Source organism: Bactrocera tryoni, chromosome 3, assembly GCF_016617805.1.
Source record: "Bactrocera tryoni isolate S06 chromosome 3, CSIRO_BtryS06_freeze2, whole genome shotgun sequence".
Lineage (NCBI taxonomy): Eukaryota > Metazoa > Arthropoda > Insecta > Diptera > Tephritidae > Bactrocera > Bactrocera tryoni.
In genome coordinates, this window is record NC_052501.1 from 44,210,032 (window position 1) to 44,226,832 (window position 16,801).

The 16,801-nt window shown below is 36.4% G+C and overlaps 1 protein-coding gene and 1 long non-coding RNA gene across 2 annotated transcripts in view; both read right to left on the reverse strand.

Annotated features, from left to right (window-relative positions):
* Nucleotides 1-16,801, reverse strand: part of LOC120770337 — a 77,909-nt gene that overhangs the window by 11,035 nt on the left and 50,073 nt on the right. The window lies entirely within an intron of this gene.
* On the reverse strand, nt 8,321-9,359 carry LOC120770336. The gene is made up of 2 exons (XM_040097732.1): nt 8,693-9,359; nt 8,321-8,624 (listed from the first exon to the last, which is right to left on the reverse strand). Exons 1-2 carry the CDS (start codon nt 9,296-9,298, stop codon nt 8,463-8,465), a joined length of 768 nt encoding a protein of 255 aa, XP_039953666.1. The 5' UTR covers nt 9,299-9,359; the 3' UTR covers nt 8,321-8,462.

Genomic DNA, 16,801 nt, shown 5'->3' on the forward strand with positions numbered 1-16,801 from the left:
ATGCGGCATAAACGTGCCCGGCGACCCGGCTTGTTTTTATGTAGAAGTAGAGTGCTTGCATGCAATTTCGAGCAATACGAGTATATTCATATGTATGTACATATATATAGATACAGTCGAGTTCCTAATAAAACTACAAATTTTTAGTAAAATATAAATCTCAGGGTTGTTATAAGAATAATAAGAATGTAATCACATGCTATACAATCGATGTCGTTAGCCATCTCCAAAATGCCTTGGCGACGTGGATATTCGGCTTGCCGTTAATTTTACTGATTGGTCAGGTTTTTAAAAAAAAATTGCTTTTAGGTATGTGGTAATGATAGATCCATCTTTTATCACCAGTCACAATTCGTTCGAAAATCAACTTCTTTTTGTAGCGTTCAAGCAACATTTCTGACACGCAACATCATCTATCAAAGCCTTTGAACTCTTCAATGACACCAATTACACGGCTGTTTTTCAACGTTTTAAAATGGCTGCCTGAGTGACTCCCAAAGACTCTGCGAACTCTTCTTGTAATTGACGACAATCTCCATTGAGTAGTGCTTCCAGTTCCTTATTTTCCAACTTCTTTGGCCACTTAGGAAGATCATTGTCTTCCAAGACAAAATCACCACTTTTCAATCGTGCAAACCATTTTGGCACGTTCATTTGGCTTGAGCATGTTCTCCATAAACTTACACCAAAATAGACGCAGAAGGACAATATCTTTCCAACGCATGTTTGGATTATTGAAACAATGGAGAAATAATCTGAATACGCCATCTCTCGGCAAACCATACCAATATATTATAGTAGTTCCACGTCGGACTAGATTTCATAGTAAAAGAAAAATTTGGTTCCGTTTGAACACGGCGCTTTGATAAATTAATCCATAAGGAATCCAGCAGTCTTGTGATTTCTGAGACGCGATATGAAAAATTATATTTCTAACATTGATTACCCATTCAAGATACTACCTCACTTTCAGATCTTGTAGAAATACCCGCGAAGCAATGTATAAATTCAAAAGAATATTCCTTTTCGATTTTCTGAATGAATTAATTCGTGCAACCCATGGATTGCATTAAAACGACTGACCCCGAGATATTAGTTTTAAGGATAGAAGCAGACTTATAGCGGGATTCTGTAACCAGTCTCTAGTCTCTATTTGAGACATTTTGAGGTAAAGTCTCAATTTGTGACCAGTTACTATTCACTAAACAGTCTCTAGCGTTAGTCTCAAAATATTGCCTCAAATTTGAGACCTGATAGTTAGCAGATCACAAAACTAAAAAGAACTCTTATCTGTCATTTTGAATGTACTGAATAGAGATCATCATAGATATTAATCTATTGTCGTTTTTTTATATTTGGTAAGCAACTCAAACACGAAAAGGTTAAAAATAAATCAATTTTACATAAATTTCGTAAATATTAGGAAACAAAGTCAACATATATTTTTATTTTTATTGATAATTATGTTTTTTGACTATGTTACAGAAAATTTAATATTCGTTATCGACATATTTATTTTCATTCAAGTGTAAAAACTTCTCTGAATAATGAAACGTAATAGATTTTGTGACTGTCACTTACAGAATCGCAGAATCGTCTCAAGTCTCAATAATTGTCTCTAACTTAAAATCTCAAATTTAGAGACTTGAGACTGTATCACAGTACAGAATCGCACGGTTATAATGGTTTAGAGTGATCTTAGAAAATATTTCGGGAATTTTTAAAAAATAATTTATTGACTCTATGAAAACATGGAATCTATATCATTTTATAGGATCTTGGTTTGCTGGAAGGCGGTGGAGTTATTATTTCGAAGTACATTCGATATCCTTCACTGAATATATAATTGATGTATGAAGAAGGCTACACCCGCTTTATTATTGCCAATCTAAGAGTGGGTAGAAGATTTCTTAATCTTTCTTATCTCTATTGGCAAAATTGTCAGAAAGATTGTATGATTTCATATATCAACTCTTGTTTATTGGGGGTCAAGATGAAGCACCTTGGTTCTTATATTTTCTGAACAAAAATAAATTGTAATAAATTGTTAGATAATAGACAAATAGTTACTCTTGATTTGTCAGGGTACCCAGGATATCTATAGGCTTCCAACAGCTGTCTCAAAAGAAGCCGACCAAAGAATTTGAGTCACAGGACTCGGCGGAATCAGCATACACTACATTAATGCTGAGACAATAAAGGTAGTTTGGATATTCCTGTACTGATTGAACTGCAAAATTCATACTGAGACAAATAGATTCATATTTAAATATTTTATAGTAAAATTTTGTTATTTGGGATATTCCCCTACTTAATATTTGATTATAATAATAACTTGTAAACATAACATAAAATGTCCAAATTCAATACAAGGTGCGTTCCAAAGTAAACAGGACTTAAAAAAGAAAACAGAACAAATGGTTTTTTCGGCAAAATCAATTTATTTTATTCAAAATAGTCCCCTTCTGCTTCAATACAGCTTTTTTCACGGTCCAAAAGCATGTCGAACGAGTGTTTTAACTCGTTGGCCGGTATGGCCGCCAGTATGCCGGTGCAAGCATTTTGAATGGCCTCTACGTCTGCATAACGCTTTCCTTTCATGGGCAAATGCATTGTTCCGAAAAGGAAGAAGTCGCATGGTGCCATATCAGGTGAATACGGGGAGTGGTTAGTGGTTGAAATGTGATTTTTGGTCAAATAATCGTCCGTCGAATGTTAAATTCTGAGCAATTTTTGGTCGTCAGTCAATTTGTGCGGAACAAACCACACACACACCTTTCGTAAGCCCAAATATTCGGCCAAAATGCGATAAATCGATTTTTTGGAGATGTTCAATTCCATTTCCATGAATTTCAATGATGACTTCGGTTGATTTTTGATGAATTCACGCACAGTTTCGATGGAATTTCCGGTGATCACGGATTTTGATTGGCCCACTTGTTGATCGTCATTTATGTTCTCACGACCACTTTGAAAACGTTGAAACCACTCGTGCACTCTGCTACGGGATAGACAATCATCGCCATAAACTTGTTCCATTAATTGAAACATTTTGGTAAAAGTTTTACCAATCTTAAAGCAAAATTTAATGTTGGCTCTTTGTTCGAAGCTCATTTTCGCACCGATAACAGAGACATACTGACACTTAAAACGCAATAACTTCACTTCCAATCAATGAAATGTCATGAAATTCCCACTGGACAATCGATAAAAGTAGCAGATTCTAACGCCACTACCAGTTGACATATACTAGATGGCGCCACCCGGGGAGGCGCTAGATTAAAAAAGTCCTGTTTACTTTCGAAAGCACCTTGTATTTAACATTTATTGCACATATTGTCGCACAAGAAGTCGGCGCCCACCACTGTATGCATACTCGAAGCCTTGTAGGTACTGTGCCTATTTGTATGTGTGTGTGCGTGATCGACCCTGCCTACCATGAGCGGGTAAGAAACCAGTGAATCAGTAGGTAGTAAAGTGGGAAAACACGTGAGTAGATTGCCAAAGGCCGCGTGAAGATTCTACCCAGTTTTCCCCTCACACGTACGTACATATACATGTGATTATACATCTCTGTTGCGCTCATTCAGCAGTGTCATATAAAAAAGTATATTTGTCCTGCTCTAATATCCCCAATCGACGGCTGATGCAGGGTTGCATTTTTCGATTTCTACTTTAAAAATTTCTTAAAATTTCAAACAAAATTTTTTATTTTTTAAATTATTAATTTTATTATTTTTAATACAAACAATACACAATATATTTAATTAAAAATAATAATTATCATTTAAAAAAGATTATAAAAGACAAATACCTGAAATAAAATAAATTAAATATTAATTAATTATTAAGCAGTTTAACATAAAAAAAAACTACGTTTTTGCCAAAATGTTACAACTAAGCGAAAAAACATCAAGATAAGGAAAAAATTTAAAAGGTCATAAAAAAAACTGACACATACGAACGCCAAACCCTTTGAGGGTTTTACTATACTGACCTAGTACCATCACCCTGACTTGAAATTTCTCACCCCCATAATCCCAAAAATGTTCCACAGTGTTATTTGCTTAATAATTTTAAAAAATCACATAAAAATCATTCACTTACCTTCTTGTTGTACGAGCCTCCTTTACGATGGTACGATCACGAATGACATGCGTCTTTCAATCGTTTTTTTATTACTCTTTTTAGGATTTTTTTTTTTGGCACTATTGACAATTATGTTTTCTCCTTCGCACTCATTCAAATAAATCAAGAAATGAAAGAAACTTTTTTTCATCGCATTTAGGTGAACAAAAAATAACCCGAAAATGTGCGTTGGTGTTAGTGCATTGAGAAAAAATGTGTAGTTTTATTGAAATATTTGACACAAGTGGGTAGCCGTGGTTGGCAGGGGAGATATCCCGCAACGTTGCACAGCGCTGCTGATCGAAAAGTTGCTATAAAAATCTTTTAATTATCGATGAGGATGGGGCAAAGGAAAAAACACGCACTAATGTTCTCAAGTCAGAATACGGTGCAGAGTGTGGCATAAAACGAGAAATGAACGCAAATCGGCGAGCGTGAATGATAAAATATTTACACATACATATGCGGATATTTTAATTGGCAAGATCAACACATGCAAATGGGAGGCAAAACTGTAGAGATCTCAATCACAGCAGTTCTGAATAGTTTTTTTTATACCGAACAGCGTATATTAATCTTTCCACAACCCGAAATTTTGCACACGTCCTTTTACCACCAAGGAGCTGCTCATTTGTCGGAAGCGCCGATATCGGACCACTATGGCATAAAACGGACCGATCGATCTCAGATACTTGTATGGAAAACTTTTATTTTTGATAAGGTATCTTCTTAGGTATAAATAATTACATCGCTACAGTAACACATTTTTAAAAGACATTTTAAAGATTTTTTATACCACTTCATGCTATAAAAAGTATACCTTTGAAAGATACATATTATAACGTCGGTACAGCCAAAGTTACATTTTTTTTCTTTTACTGAAGTCAAAAGTTAATTACGTCACATCTTGAAGAGGGGGGAGGGTATCATTCAGAAGTGACATTCTGTGACAAGGGGCAGGGGGCTTAGTAACATCACATTTCAAAATTTGTGATGTACAAACAGATATTATTAAATCTACAAGCAACACAAACAAGTTCCATATGATAGTTATTGCCCTAGTGTCGATTCATACTTATTTAAAAGATCGTGTAGCATACTTATGTGGCCTATATTTTTCTTCATATAAAGCCACCAATCAACACAAACAATCACATAAGAGCTGTTACCTATCGCGAAAACTCGTCCTCAAAGAATTGCCCGAGAGATTCTCTGTTTAATGAATGATGACGATGTTTTATGGATGGAAGAAGACGATGTTGATACGAAAGATGTTCCTGACATTCAAATTCAGAACGAAAATGAAGTGCCTCATTTACCAGTAATAAATCGTATAAAGGAGTGGGAAAAAAGTCCATGGACACAAGATGATTAAGTTTTGTATTTTTTATTAGCATAATTAAGTATCTATTATTTATTGACTAGTCATTCGTTGTCTCTGTACTTAAATAGTTAACTAAATGCTGATTTTATTAAAGACTAGAGGACCCGTCCACGCTTCACTGTGGCTGATACATAGATAATACTACTACTACCATCTATATGATTTCTATTAGTTGGATTATAACTTGTGTTAGTTTACAAAAAAATGGATCATAATGCGTTTCGTGTGTAAATAAAGCATTGCTTTTTTGGGGAAAATGCTGTTGAATTTGGGCTCAGGGAAATCCGCCGCTGAAAAGATATTTGCTAAGCCGGAAACAGGCGAAATGAGCAAAGTAGGTGCCTCGCAATCTAACAAAAACAACGAATAACTGATCCTGAGAAGTATTTAAGTGCTCTCTTATCGGAATAAAGCCGAAATTTTTCGTCAGTGATAGAGACATAGCCCCATCATTTCCCACTGGAGTCCCATCGACAGTCATTCTAGTGGACTGCACATGATGAACCGGTCCTCGGGCGTGGAAAAACAAAAAAGTCGACTGGAAAAGTTATGACATGAGTCTTTTGGGATGTACTTGGTATAATACATACTCAACGACTGATTACTGAGCCAGTTATAATCTGTTTCACTTTCAAAATGTGACAACTTGTGACAAGGACGGGGGAGGGGTTAAAAAGTCCTTAAATTCGTGTGACGTAATTTATGGATGGCCCTTATAGAATACTAATGAACAGCAATTTTTTTAGTTCTTTAATCAAAAAAATTTTTATGAGCCAATAGTGAAAAAAGAGGGTGAAAAAAGAGGATATTTGACTTTTTGGATCGCGGCCAGAAAGAGAGAGTTGTATTTATATTACTATATTTATGCGGTTTACCAAGATATAGCGTAACTTGATAATCATTCCATAATTCCATTGTTACGAAAAGCTTATGTCACATCTAAAACCGACTGAAACTATTAATGGAGAAGGCTAGCGACAACTACTTAACAAACTGAAGTGCGCAATTGCCGAAAAGTGCCGACATTTTGCAACATGGCAACGCTTGATCTCATGTTGCAAGTTCGGTTGAAAACTATTTCGAAAACATAGGAAATTTTGCCTTACCCGCCTTATAACCCACACCTTCCCTTATAACCTAGACCTTGTTGTGGTCAATGTAGAACGCTCTCACTGGAGTACAGTTCACATCAGAACAGGTTATCAAAAATTAGCTTGATATATTCTTGGCCCTCAAGCCGCCAGTAAGATAGTAAGGTGTTAAAGCTTACGATTGGCAATACTTTGTAATAATTTTGCTTTCAATATAAGATTTGCTGCTTTGCATGGGGCTAACTAGAGTAATACCTGACTTCGGTATCAATAACCAATACGGCGTTATATATGTACATACTTACGTATTATGGAGGACAATTTAGTAGCCATCTACTTTATTACAGAAATTCTAAATATGAAGAGCTATTGAGGTTCTGTAGTCAATGTGTTCCCTCCAGAGGGGTACTATAGATGATCTAATGACTGACGCTTCCACCGCCCTCATCATACAAGGTGTTTTCCAAAGTAAACAGGACTTTTGGAATCTAGCGTCTCCCGGTGGCGCCATCTATATGTCGAGTGGTGCGTTAGAATCTGCTATCTTTATCGATTGTCTAGTGATTTCATGACATTTCATTGATTGGAAGTGAAGTTATTGCGTTTTAAGTGTCAGTATGTCTCTGTTATCGGTGCGAAAATGAGCTTCGCACAAAGAGCCAACATTAAATTCTGTTTTAAAATTGGTAAAACTTTTACCGCAACGTTTCAATTGATGAAACAAGTTTATGGCGATGATTGTCTATCCCGTAGCAGAGTGCACGAGTGGTTTCAACGTTTCAAAGTGGTCGTGAGGGCATGAATGACGATCAACAAGTGGGCCAATCAAAATCCGTGATCACCGGAAACTCCATCGAAACTGTACGTGAATTCATCAAAAATGAGCCGAAATCATAACTGAAGTTCATGGAAATGGAATGGAACATCTCCAAAACATCGAATTATCGCATCTTGACCAAAAATTTGGGCTTACGAAAGGTGTGTGCACGGTTTGTTCCGCACAAATTGACTGACGATCAAAAAGTGCTCAGAATCCAACATTCGAAGGACATCATTAAAGAGGTTTATTTGACCAAAAATCACATTTTACCCATTAACCACTTCCCGTATTCACCTGATATGGCAACGTGCGACTTCTTTCTTTTCGGAAAAATGCATTTGCCCATGAAAGGAAGGCGTCATGCAGACGTAGAGGACATTCAAAAGGTTTGCACCGGCATATTGGCGGCCATACCGGCCAACGAGCTAAAACACTAGTTCGACATGCTTTTGGACCGTGCAGGAAGCTGTATTGAAGCAGAAGGAGACTATTTTGAATAAAATAAATTGATTTTGCCGAAAAAACCATTTGTTCTGTTGTTTTTTTTTTAAGTCCTGTTTACTTTGGAACTCACCTTGTATATGAAATTATATACATATAAATGAACCATTTCATTACTTACAAAGCACCATTCATGTCAATGAAAGCCACTAGGGTAGTAAGACTTTTTCATTTCGTCGAAATATTGTTTTCTAGGTTGGTATGACTGTCAGAGACATATGTATGTATAGGGTGACCACCTTTTCAAGATCTCATTTACGTACACAAAAATTTTTTTTCTTGCCTCTTTCTATAATGATAGTTAGATTACTATAGGTTTATATTATGTACAGTTTTTAATTAATGAAAAAACGGTGCTTGCAAATGCAATTTAATTTAATTTGATTTCTATTTATGGTCAAGTTATGGAGAAAGCAGTTTATTTTTCGATATCCAAACTCGTTTTTTGCATACAAATTTCAGCATACATATTTTTTTTTGTTTTCGTCGATCTGATTGGCATTTTTGAATGCGTATTTTTCATTTGATGCAATTTCCTTCAGCGTTGATCGGTGGCAGTACCATTTTCTTCCCATGATTGGATTTTCTCTTCGGTTACGAATCTTTCCAAATACGTGAACTGATCGAATAAATCAGTATCGGATGATTCCAGATCAAAATGGTTATTGGTTGCGATGTACTTCGCGGTGAAAATAGTTGCCTACATAAGAAATTAAAAAGAAAGTTATTGGTGCCTGACACATTTCATTCCCATTAACCGATACTTACTTGATCACGAAGGAAAAGCAGCCACATCTTGGCTCTTGGATCTTCAAAAAATAGTAGCAAAGATTTTGGGGTGTTGGGATCTCCCAAAAAATACTCCTTAAGACCATCAAAAATTCTTAATATTGAGTCGACTGATGACAACAAGCCTAGGAAACGAGTTTTGCTGTAACCTATCTGTTTTTTATATTCCACATCCACGGATTCACAAACTTTTTTCAATTTTGCGACACGCACGGTGAACAAATAGAAATGTGAATAAATTTTGACTACAATCATCTCCACATCAAAAGGCATTTTGTCGCAAGCTTTTTTTAAAGTATTATGAACAATATGCGCTGCACATCCAACGCCAATCAATCCAGGATAAAGCTGCTTCAGTTTGTAGAACACATTATTTGTGCCGGTTCGATTAACGTTGCCAAAATTACACGCCGCGTTATCTCCACAAAACGCAACTAGTTTCTTATTTATGTTCAATTTGTTCATAGCGCTATTCAGCAAATTTACAATTATTTCGGAACTTTCTCCATATGCATCTACCAAGTCTATAACTTTCACTTTGACGCCATCCTTTTCCGAAAAGAAGCGAACTAATATCGGAAACATTTTTGTGCTGCCATGATTAGAGGCGTCCGTCAATATAGTGAAGAAATGGCAGTCATTTAAGTCTTTCTGGAGCTCTTGCAATACGAACGGTGCGAACACTCTGGTTGCGATGGCTTCGCATTTCGTTCGCGCACAAGAAAATTTGGACATTGCGAAACAACTCCGAATGATTTTGGAAGCGCAATCGGCCGAGCGAAAACTGTGATTAGAACTTATCACATGAAATGCCCAAACGCCTTCACACGCCGCGATATGGGCATCTGTTCCGGTCAAAGTAGAACTTTTTAAATATCTATTGAGTGTGTGGCTGGACGTGGCAGCGTGCAATGCATTTTGGTGATTTTTTGATTTAATATGCGGCTCAATATCTCGGCGACCACTATGCATAATACTAAAACCCGTGTTGCACACTTCGCAAAGGACATCACTTTCGGTCTTCGCTTTCTTAATAAACGAAAATTCTTTGCGCAATTTTTCGTTAAATATATTTACTCCAAGTTTTCGCGACATTTTAAAAAAATAATACAACGTACACACACAATAGCGTTGCTTCCACAATATCACCTGTCAGCATAAGTTCCACAAATTGTTGGTAGAAAATACATGAATAAGTGTAAACAAGAAGAGCTTTAACATAGTATGTAATTTATCTTTAACACGAACAAATACAATAAAAGCATTCCACAAACGGCGTTGCCATAATGGCGAGTTTAACATAGTTAAAGCTGGGTGAATATATTTAATTTGCATTAGGGGTATTCATTCCATCGTCACGGGTGGGACACAATTGTATAGCAATTTTTTGTTGTTTTAACGCAAATTAAGTACATCAATATTCTCCGTTTCAATTTACGTACATTTTCGTGATTTTCGCTAAAGCTTCGGTACACGGTACATGGCTCCAAATTTACGTACTGTAGTTCATAATGTGCATTCGACGATTTTTACACTGAGTGAATTAGTCAATAAAGAAGTTACATTAAATTTTGTGTGCCGAAATTCTGGTGCCGAAAGGTTCGGAATGATGGAAAAGGTCTTCAGTGATATTTGTTTGTCGCGAGCAAGTGTTTTTGATTGCTACAAATTATTCAAAGAGGGTCGAGAATGCGTTGACGACGAATCCCGTCCAGGATGGTCATCAACATTAACTGATGAACAATACGTCAATAAAATAAGGGAATTGGTGCTTCATGATCGACGATTAACAGTCAGAGATCTTACTGGCATCGTTAGAATGTCGGAAGAAATACTACTTTGAAAGATCATTTGGGCCTAAGAAAAGAAAAAGCACGATTGGTTCACTCAATTTTTTCGAAAAAGCGTCGCGTTAACGTCTGTGAAACAATGCATTCCGACGGCCAGGATGTAATGAAACGTATTATTACTGGTTGATGAGTCTTGGATCTACGCTTACGACCAGTGAACGGACGATCAATCAGCCGAATATCGTGGCAAAGGTGAGCTGAGACCGAGAAAATCAAGTTAAAGCAGGTCAAAATCAACGTTATGTTGACAGTTTTCTTTGATTACCGACATGTGGTGCACTCCGAATTCCTTTCGACCAGCCAAAGTGTCAACAAGGAATACTATTTGAGTGTTATTCGTCATTTGCACAAAATTATTTGTAAAAAGAGGCCAGAACTATGGACCGGCAACACTTGTTTTTTTCACCACGATAAAGCGTCGTCGCATACTGCGTTGGTTCTCTGTGAGTTTTTCACCAAATGTTCAACCATTATTGTGCCGCAATCACAGCATTCACCTGATTTAGCTCCGTGTGACTTCTGGATTATTTAACAAACTCAAACGACCGCTCCGGGGAAACCATTACTGAAGGTCATTCCGGAAACTGACTTTAACACAACGTTATAGATTTTGAAAAATAAATAAAGAATTTTAAGATTATGAACAAAGTCTTACTATTTATAAAAACAAACGGAAAGCTGCAAATCATTAAGGAAGAGATTAAATTATAATAAAAATTAAACAAACACCGCTTACAAGCAAACATACCCACTTATACGTAATGTAAATAAGCTTGCAAAAGTAAGAAAATCGCAAAAGCAAAAAAACACACCAACAAAAAAATGAAATTTATTGCATCCAAAGCGAACTTTTGTTGTCCATATGTTTGTATACAAGTATGTAGATACTCGGCTGCGTGCCAATATAATAATATGTGCGCATGCAAATTTGCTAGAGACGTGAATCCCGAAAGCGCTATTTTCGGTATCGAATATTTTGAGCTATTATTTTTGACCCTTGAGCACGGTTTTCCACATAAATTAAGCTTGATGCAACCATTTTTTATTTACTATACTGACCTAGTACCATCACCCTGACTTGGAATTTCTCACCCCCCAGACAATAATCCCAAAAATGTTCCACAGTGTAATTTTTCTGCTCGCAGATTTGGAGATTAGCTCTTTTATCAAAATATTTAAACTACATAGGAAGTAATAACAAAATTATAAGTTGAAATCAAAATAATATAGCATATGTATATCTCCTTCCATTTGTTGTATATTTGATTATGTAGCTCTATTTGATTTAAATTAGTTGATTGCTCGATTCACTTTTCTGTGCAAGTGTTGGTGCATTAAAAACAGTATGTTAAGGGGTTTACGGGTTTCAAAAAATCTAGTTTTTTATTGTCTTATTAAATTTTACAATCCCTCTAAAATAGTGTTTTAAATTTTCAAGTTGATCCGAGTAATAGTTTCGGAGATACAGCCTTAAGAACTTGTGAGCTTGAGGCTAGCTAGGCTAAGTGCGCCGTCTTTAAACCCGCATTTCTTGAAACTGTGTTTTTGAAGTCGGTTGGCAAGATTTCTCAAGAACTACTCAACCAATCTTCATGAAATTTTACACAGGACTTTGAAATACAATCTTAAAGACTTGGATGAAGGATTTTTTTCGATTACAACAATTTGAAAAAAAAATGTCTCAAAATTTTGACTGAAATTTTAATTTTTTTGTAAAATAGTTTGCAAAAATGTTAATGTTTTAACTAAAACACGTATTTTTTCACTCTAGAGGATCCTGTAAGGAGTTATCCTGCCAACACGGGCGCTTTTTTTCCGAGGTGTCACCGGAAATGTCGTTTGGATGCCAAATACTATTTAGTCTTCTTCGGCCGAGAAATCGCAGCAATATCCTGCTGAAAGATGAAAATATTCTGCGAACGTCACCAGCACTTGATCCAACAATTGCACATAATACTCCGAGTCAATTTTGGTAGAAACGTAACATATTGTAATGGCTCTCCTATAATTTAAAACCGTTCAAACTATAAGAGACCCACCCTCAAAGTTTTGTCTTTTTCGAATTTCTCTCTCCCAACCTTTGGATCTCGAGCATTTATCGCTTCCGTACGGACCATCTAAATTGAATTTTTTTTCTCGTCTGAAAAAATATTTTTTTTCCATTCTTTATCCCAAAATCTGAACTTCTCCGAGAATCTTTTGTTATTTTATACCTTGCCAAAAGTGCAATTTTCAAAACATTTTTTCATGAGACGAAATTTTAATAACGTTTCCAAATTTGTTGAACACGCCGTGGGACTACTGATAAATCCAGTTCTTCCATAATCTCTTTCAAATATAGCTTTCCACTAGTAGCAAGCGTTTAATCTCTCTTTTACTCCTTTTTCCCATCAGTGGAGTCCTTCATGCTCGTTTGTTTTTTCCATAGCAATTACCCAATTTAATAAAATTGTCTACGAGACTTGCAGATCTCTTGATACGCCTGGAAATTTTGCGATTAGACGCCCTGTCTCATCATGGAATGCTCCGCTTTCTCCTTTTTCTTCATCTGTCAATTGGTTTCGTCACGGCATTCTTGTAAAAAAAATTACAAAACAAAAAATATCTAAAAATAAAGTGTTTACACAAACACTCTCAGCTTTCGATTGTGTATAAGCCTATATCTATATCGCTTAGTTTTAGGTGACACGTACGACCGTTAGGTGAACGAAACCATTATGTAGCAACATGTTGCAAGAGTAATAAAATAAATGTATTGTAGAACATTTCGACTATAAATTTCCCAAAGAAAAAGTGGTTTGAAAAAAACATTTTTTAAGTGTGCTATTTTTCTGTGCATAGCTGTATATGCATGCCTTTATTTTCATACAATATTAAAGAAACGTTTTTACTACCACCCGACCTTGTCGTCATAACCTGAATACGACGAAATGCGAAAATTTCACGTTCAAACAACTCACAAACACACAGAAACAAAGTAACCAACCCAACAACAAATACACATAAAAGTAAAAGCAAGTTATGACAACAAATTTAAAGTTGCAAATAATTAAATGAGGAGATCAAATTGCCAAAATTAAACATTAACATGTTCCAACATAAACAAAAACGAAATCGTCGTAAGCAATTTACAGCAATCCATTCAACCGTTATTTTCAAACGCGTTTTCTTCCAAACAACATTTTACAAATTTGCTGCAGTGATAACTTGAAAACAAATAATCCGGTGACTTATACAACTCGATCTGATCAAAATTCGAATTTTTACAGACTCAAAAGACCAAAAATTTGGATTAAAATTCAACATTTTTTTTAAAAATCTGCAATTTTGTCAATTTTTAATTATTTTTGAGCAGGTCATGGCTGGAGAATATCTTCTACTATAAGGTGAATTTTTTATTTTTGGGTTACATCCACGATAAAGGCTGGAATCACTTCAGTGGTGGAGACCCTTTTTTTAGCGCCCGGGGATCTCTTATAACTTGAAAAATATTAATTTCTAAAATTCCATATTTATTCCTGAAACATGTACAACAAGATCCCGAAAGTTTCAAAAGAATCGATACAGTGTTTTTCTTTTAATACTCAAAAATCGACGTCTTGTAAGCTGTTACACTCAGACAGCTGTTAAACAGTTGGCAATCCTACTCAAGAAATATTTTCAACTGTCAGATAACCATTACTGGTTACAATCATCCTTTATTTTATTAATTTAAATAATTTTTCACATATCTATAACGTGTACAAATCAATATTTAAAATTTCCAAACATTTAGACATTAGTTCTAAGATTCATTAAGCCTCTTCCGTCGTTTCGTCAGACTTTATTTTTAGTCTTAACTGTTTTAAACTAGGTGAGAATGCTATAAAAAATATATCCGAAAGATAACAACATACAGTGCGTTCAAAAAAGTTTTCATTTTCCTTTGGTAGCGTGTACTGGGTTGCTTTGTCATAGTTGACATTTATTCAATTTTTGCTCCAATCTTCCGCGTCGTTTACTATAACCTGACATCCTTGATGCCTTTGAAACTAAATTTTCCTCATATTGATCAGGAGGTCAGAGATATGTTGGACGAAGTCAAATTAAATCTTTTGTTGACCTTAAATGTTTTCTTGATATTTTGGCTTCCATTGAAGCCTATTGGATTGGCGTTTGGTGACTTTGATGTCCAATCTAAAGTAACAATATGGTTGTCTTATTTCCACTGAGTACAGTCTACCTTATATTTTGCAACAATGTCTGCTTGAAGTATCCAATTATGACTATTTTTTCCGTAAAGAATTTCAGTTAACTTCAGTAAACATTTTTTATAAACCGCCCAAAAATCCCAAAATAAAGAGCCGAGAAGCATAATCATGCACCTTTTGGGAGCGACACTCCTTTGAATAAATGTTTGTCTTTTCTTTAGCCAAGCACCTCTCAAGGGCTTGTACAATATGAAAGTTGAGTCACCCATAAATATTGCTTTGCTCCAATCACGACTGATGTTTGCCTGCGTTCAGTGCGTGTTTTTAAAAGTAGGGGATATATCTAATTACTTTTTAAAGACAATTTTTTCGTTTCGCTTAGACTAAACAATCGCTTTGTCCTTACTTTTAAAAGCTACATGATACATCCCTATTCCTAGCTTGTCATCTACGTTTCTTCCAATTTTTCCATAATCAGACCATCTTTCCACAATGTACAACTTGTATTTAAATATTTAGCAGTTTTAGTAGTCCATTTGGTAACTTTAAAGTGCTCAACATGTTCAGAAGCGGTTAAAAAGATCGACCGATTCCACCTGGTTTGAAAATCTAGAATTACCAGCAGCTATGACGTTTGTTTTCTTTTGATAGTTCGACTGGTTCCTGTGGCTTTACCCCACTTCAATCCGCTTTTATTATTTCAATTGTGCGGAGTATGCATTTTGTTTCGCTTACCAACGGTTCATTGTTCGAATTATTATGAACTGATTCTGGCCTATGGCGTTCAATCCACACTTGGGTCTGTAGTATTGAAGCAAAGAAGATTCAGGCGAGCGAACAGAAAGCTAGGCTGGGCAGTGGGCAGTAAGCGAGAGTTAGTCATACAGAGTTTGTCCGGAAATTAATAGACTGAGTCGATTAAAAAAAAATTTATTGAACCAATCGTTACAATTCTTTAAAAACTTTCAAAACAAGCTCCTTTTGCGTCGATGCAGCGTTGCCAGCACGATTTCCAAGCATTGAAAGCGTCACGAAAGGCATTCTTCGGAATACCCTTGAGAGCCGAGGTGCTTGCCGCTTGAAGCCCTCTGTAGTCTCAAAATGCTTGCCTTTCATCGGCCTTTTAAGGCAAGGAAACAAAAAAAATCCAGGGGGCCACATCTGCGCTGAAGGGCGGCTGAGGAAGCGTTATGATGCCGGCCTTGGTAAGGTAGCTGTTCACAAGAAAGGCGGTGTGAGCCGGGGCGTTGTCGTTGTGCAACTTCCAAACGGCTACGATGTCTTGTCGGACCCGATTGACCCTTTGTTTGAGTCCCTTGAGGATTTCCACGTAAAACTTGGCGTTGCCGGTTTGTACAGGAGGAACAAATTCATGATGGATGATGCCTTTGATGTCAAAAAAGATGTATTTGCTCATTCATCAGCGACCTCTTCCCGGCTCTCCAAAAAGGACTGGTGCCACCGAAATTCACCACTTATTGCTAAAGCAACAGCTGGATAGCCTGCTTGATCATAACAAACCTCTCTGTCACAGATTTCCCGAGTTTCACACAAATTAGAATCGCGTACCTCTGCTTTAACGAATGCTGCATTTTCGGCTTGCACCACTCACAGAAGCACGTCGCGCGAAAAATGTTTGTCCAGACTCTCCCGGTGCTCGGAGGCAACTGACCAACCCCTCGTTCGTTAGCTAGGAAGGCCCTTTACCGAAACCAGCCAGTGCGCACACGTTCCGAAGTACAGTCGCGGCGTAAGAAAATCAATCCTATAACTTTCTGGACAAACCCTGTAGTTGCAGGATTTGTGCTGTGTTCTAGCCGATTCTAGGTAAGTAATTGCTTGACCTGTTAATAGTTCTTCCATAAAAACCATGTCGTCGGTCCACAAGCACACTTTTCTCTCAAAGTGCTCCACAGTTTGCGCTCTCTCTTTCGCTTATCGACTGTCACTTATCGGTTATTGTACATAGCTCACATTTCCTCCAGCTGTTTATTCATTTATTAAATTGCAATTGCAATGCAAAATGAGACGTCTTTCCAATCATCATA

Bases quoted from the DNA above. Each gene is read 5' to 3' on its own strand.
- LOC120770336 (XM_040097732.1), bottom strand. From the start codon at position 9,298: ATGTTTCCGATATTAGTTCGCTTCTTTTCGGAAAAGGATGGCGTCAAA. The intron at 8,625-8,692 runs GTAAGTATCGGT...TTTCTTATGTAG, and splicing joins TGCTTTTCCTTCGTGATCAA to GCAACTATTTTCACCGCGAA.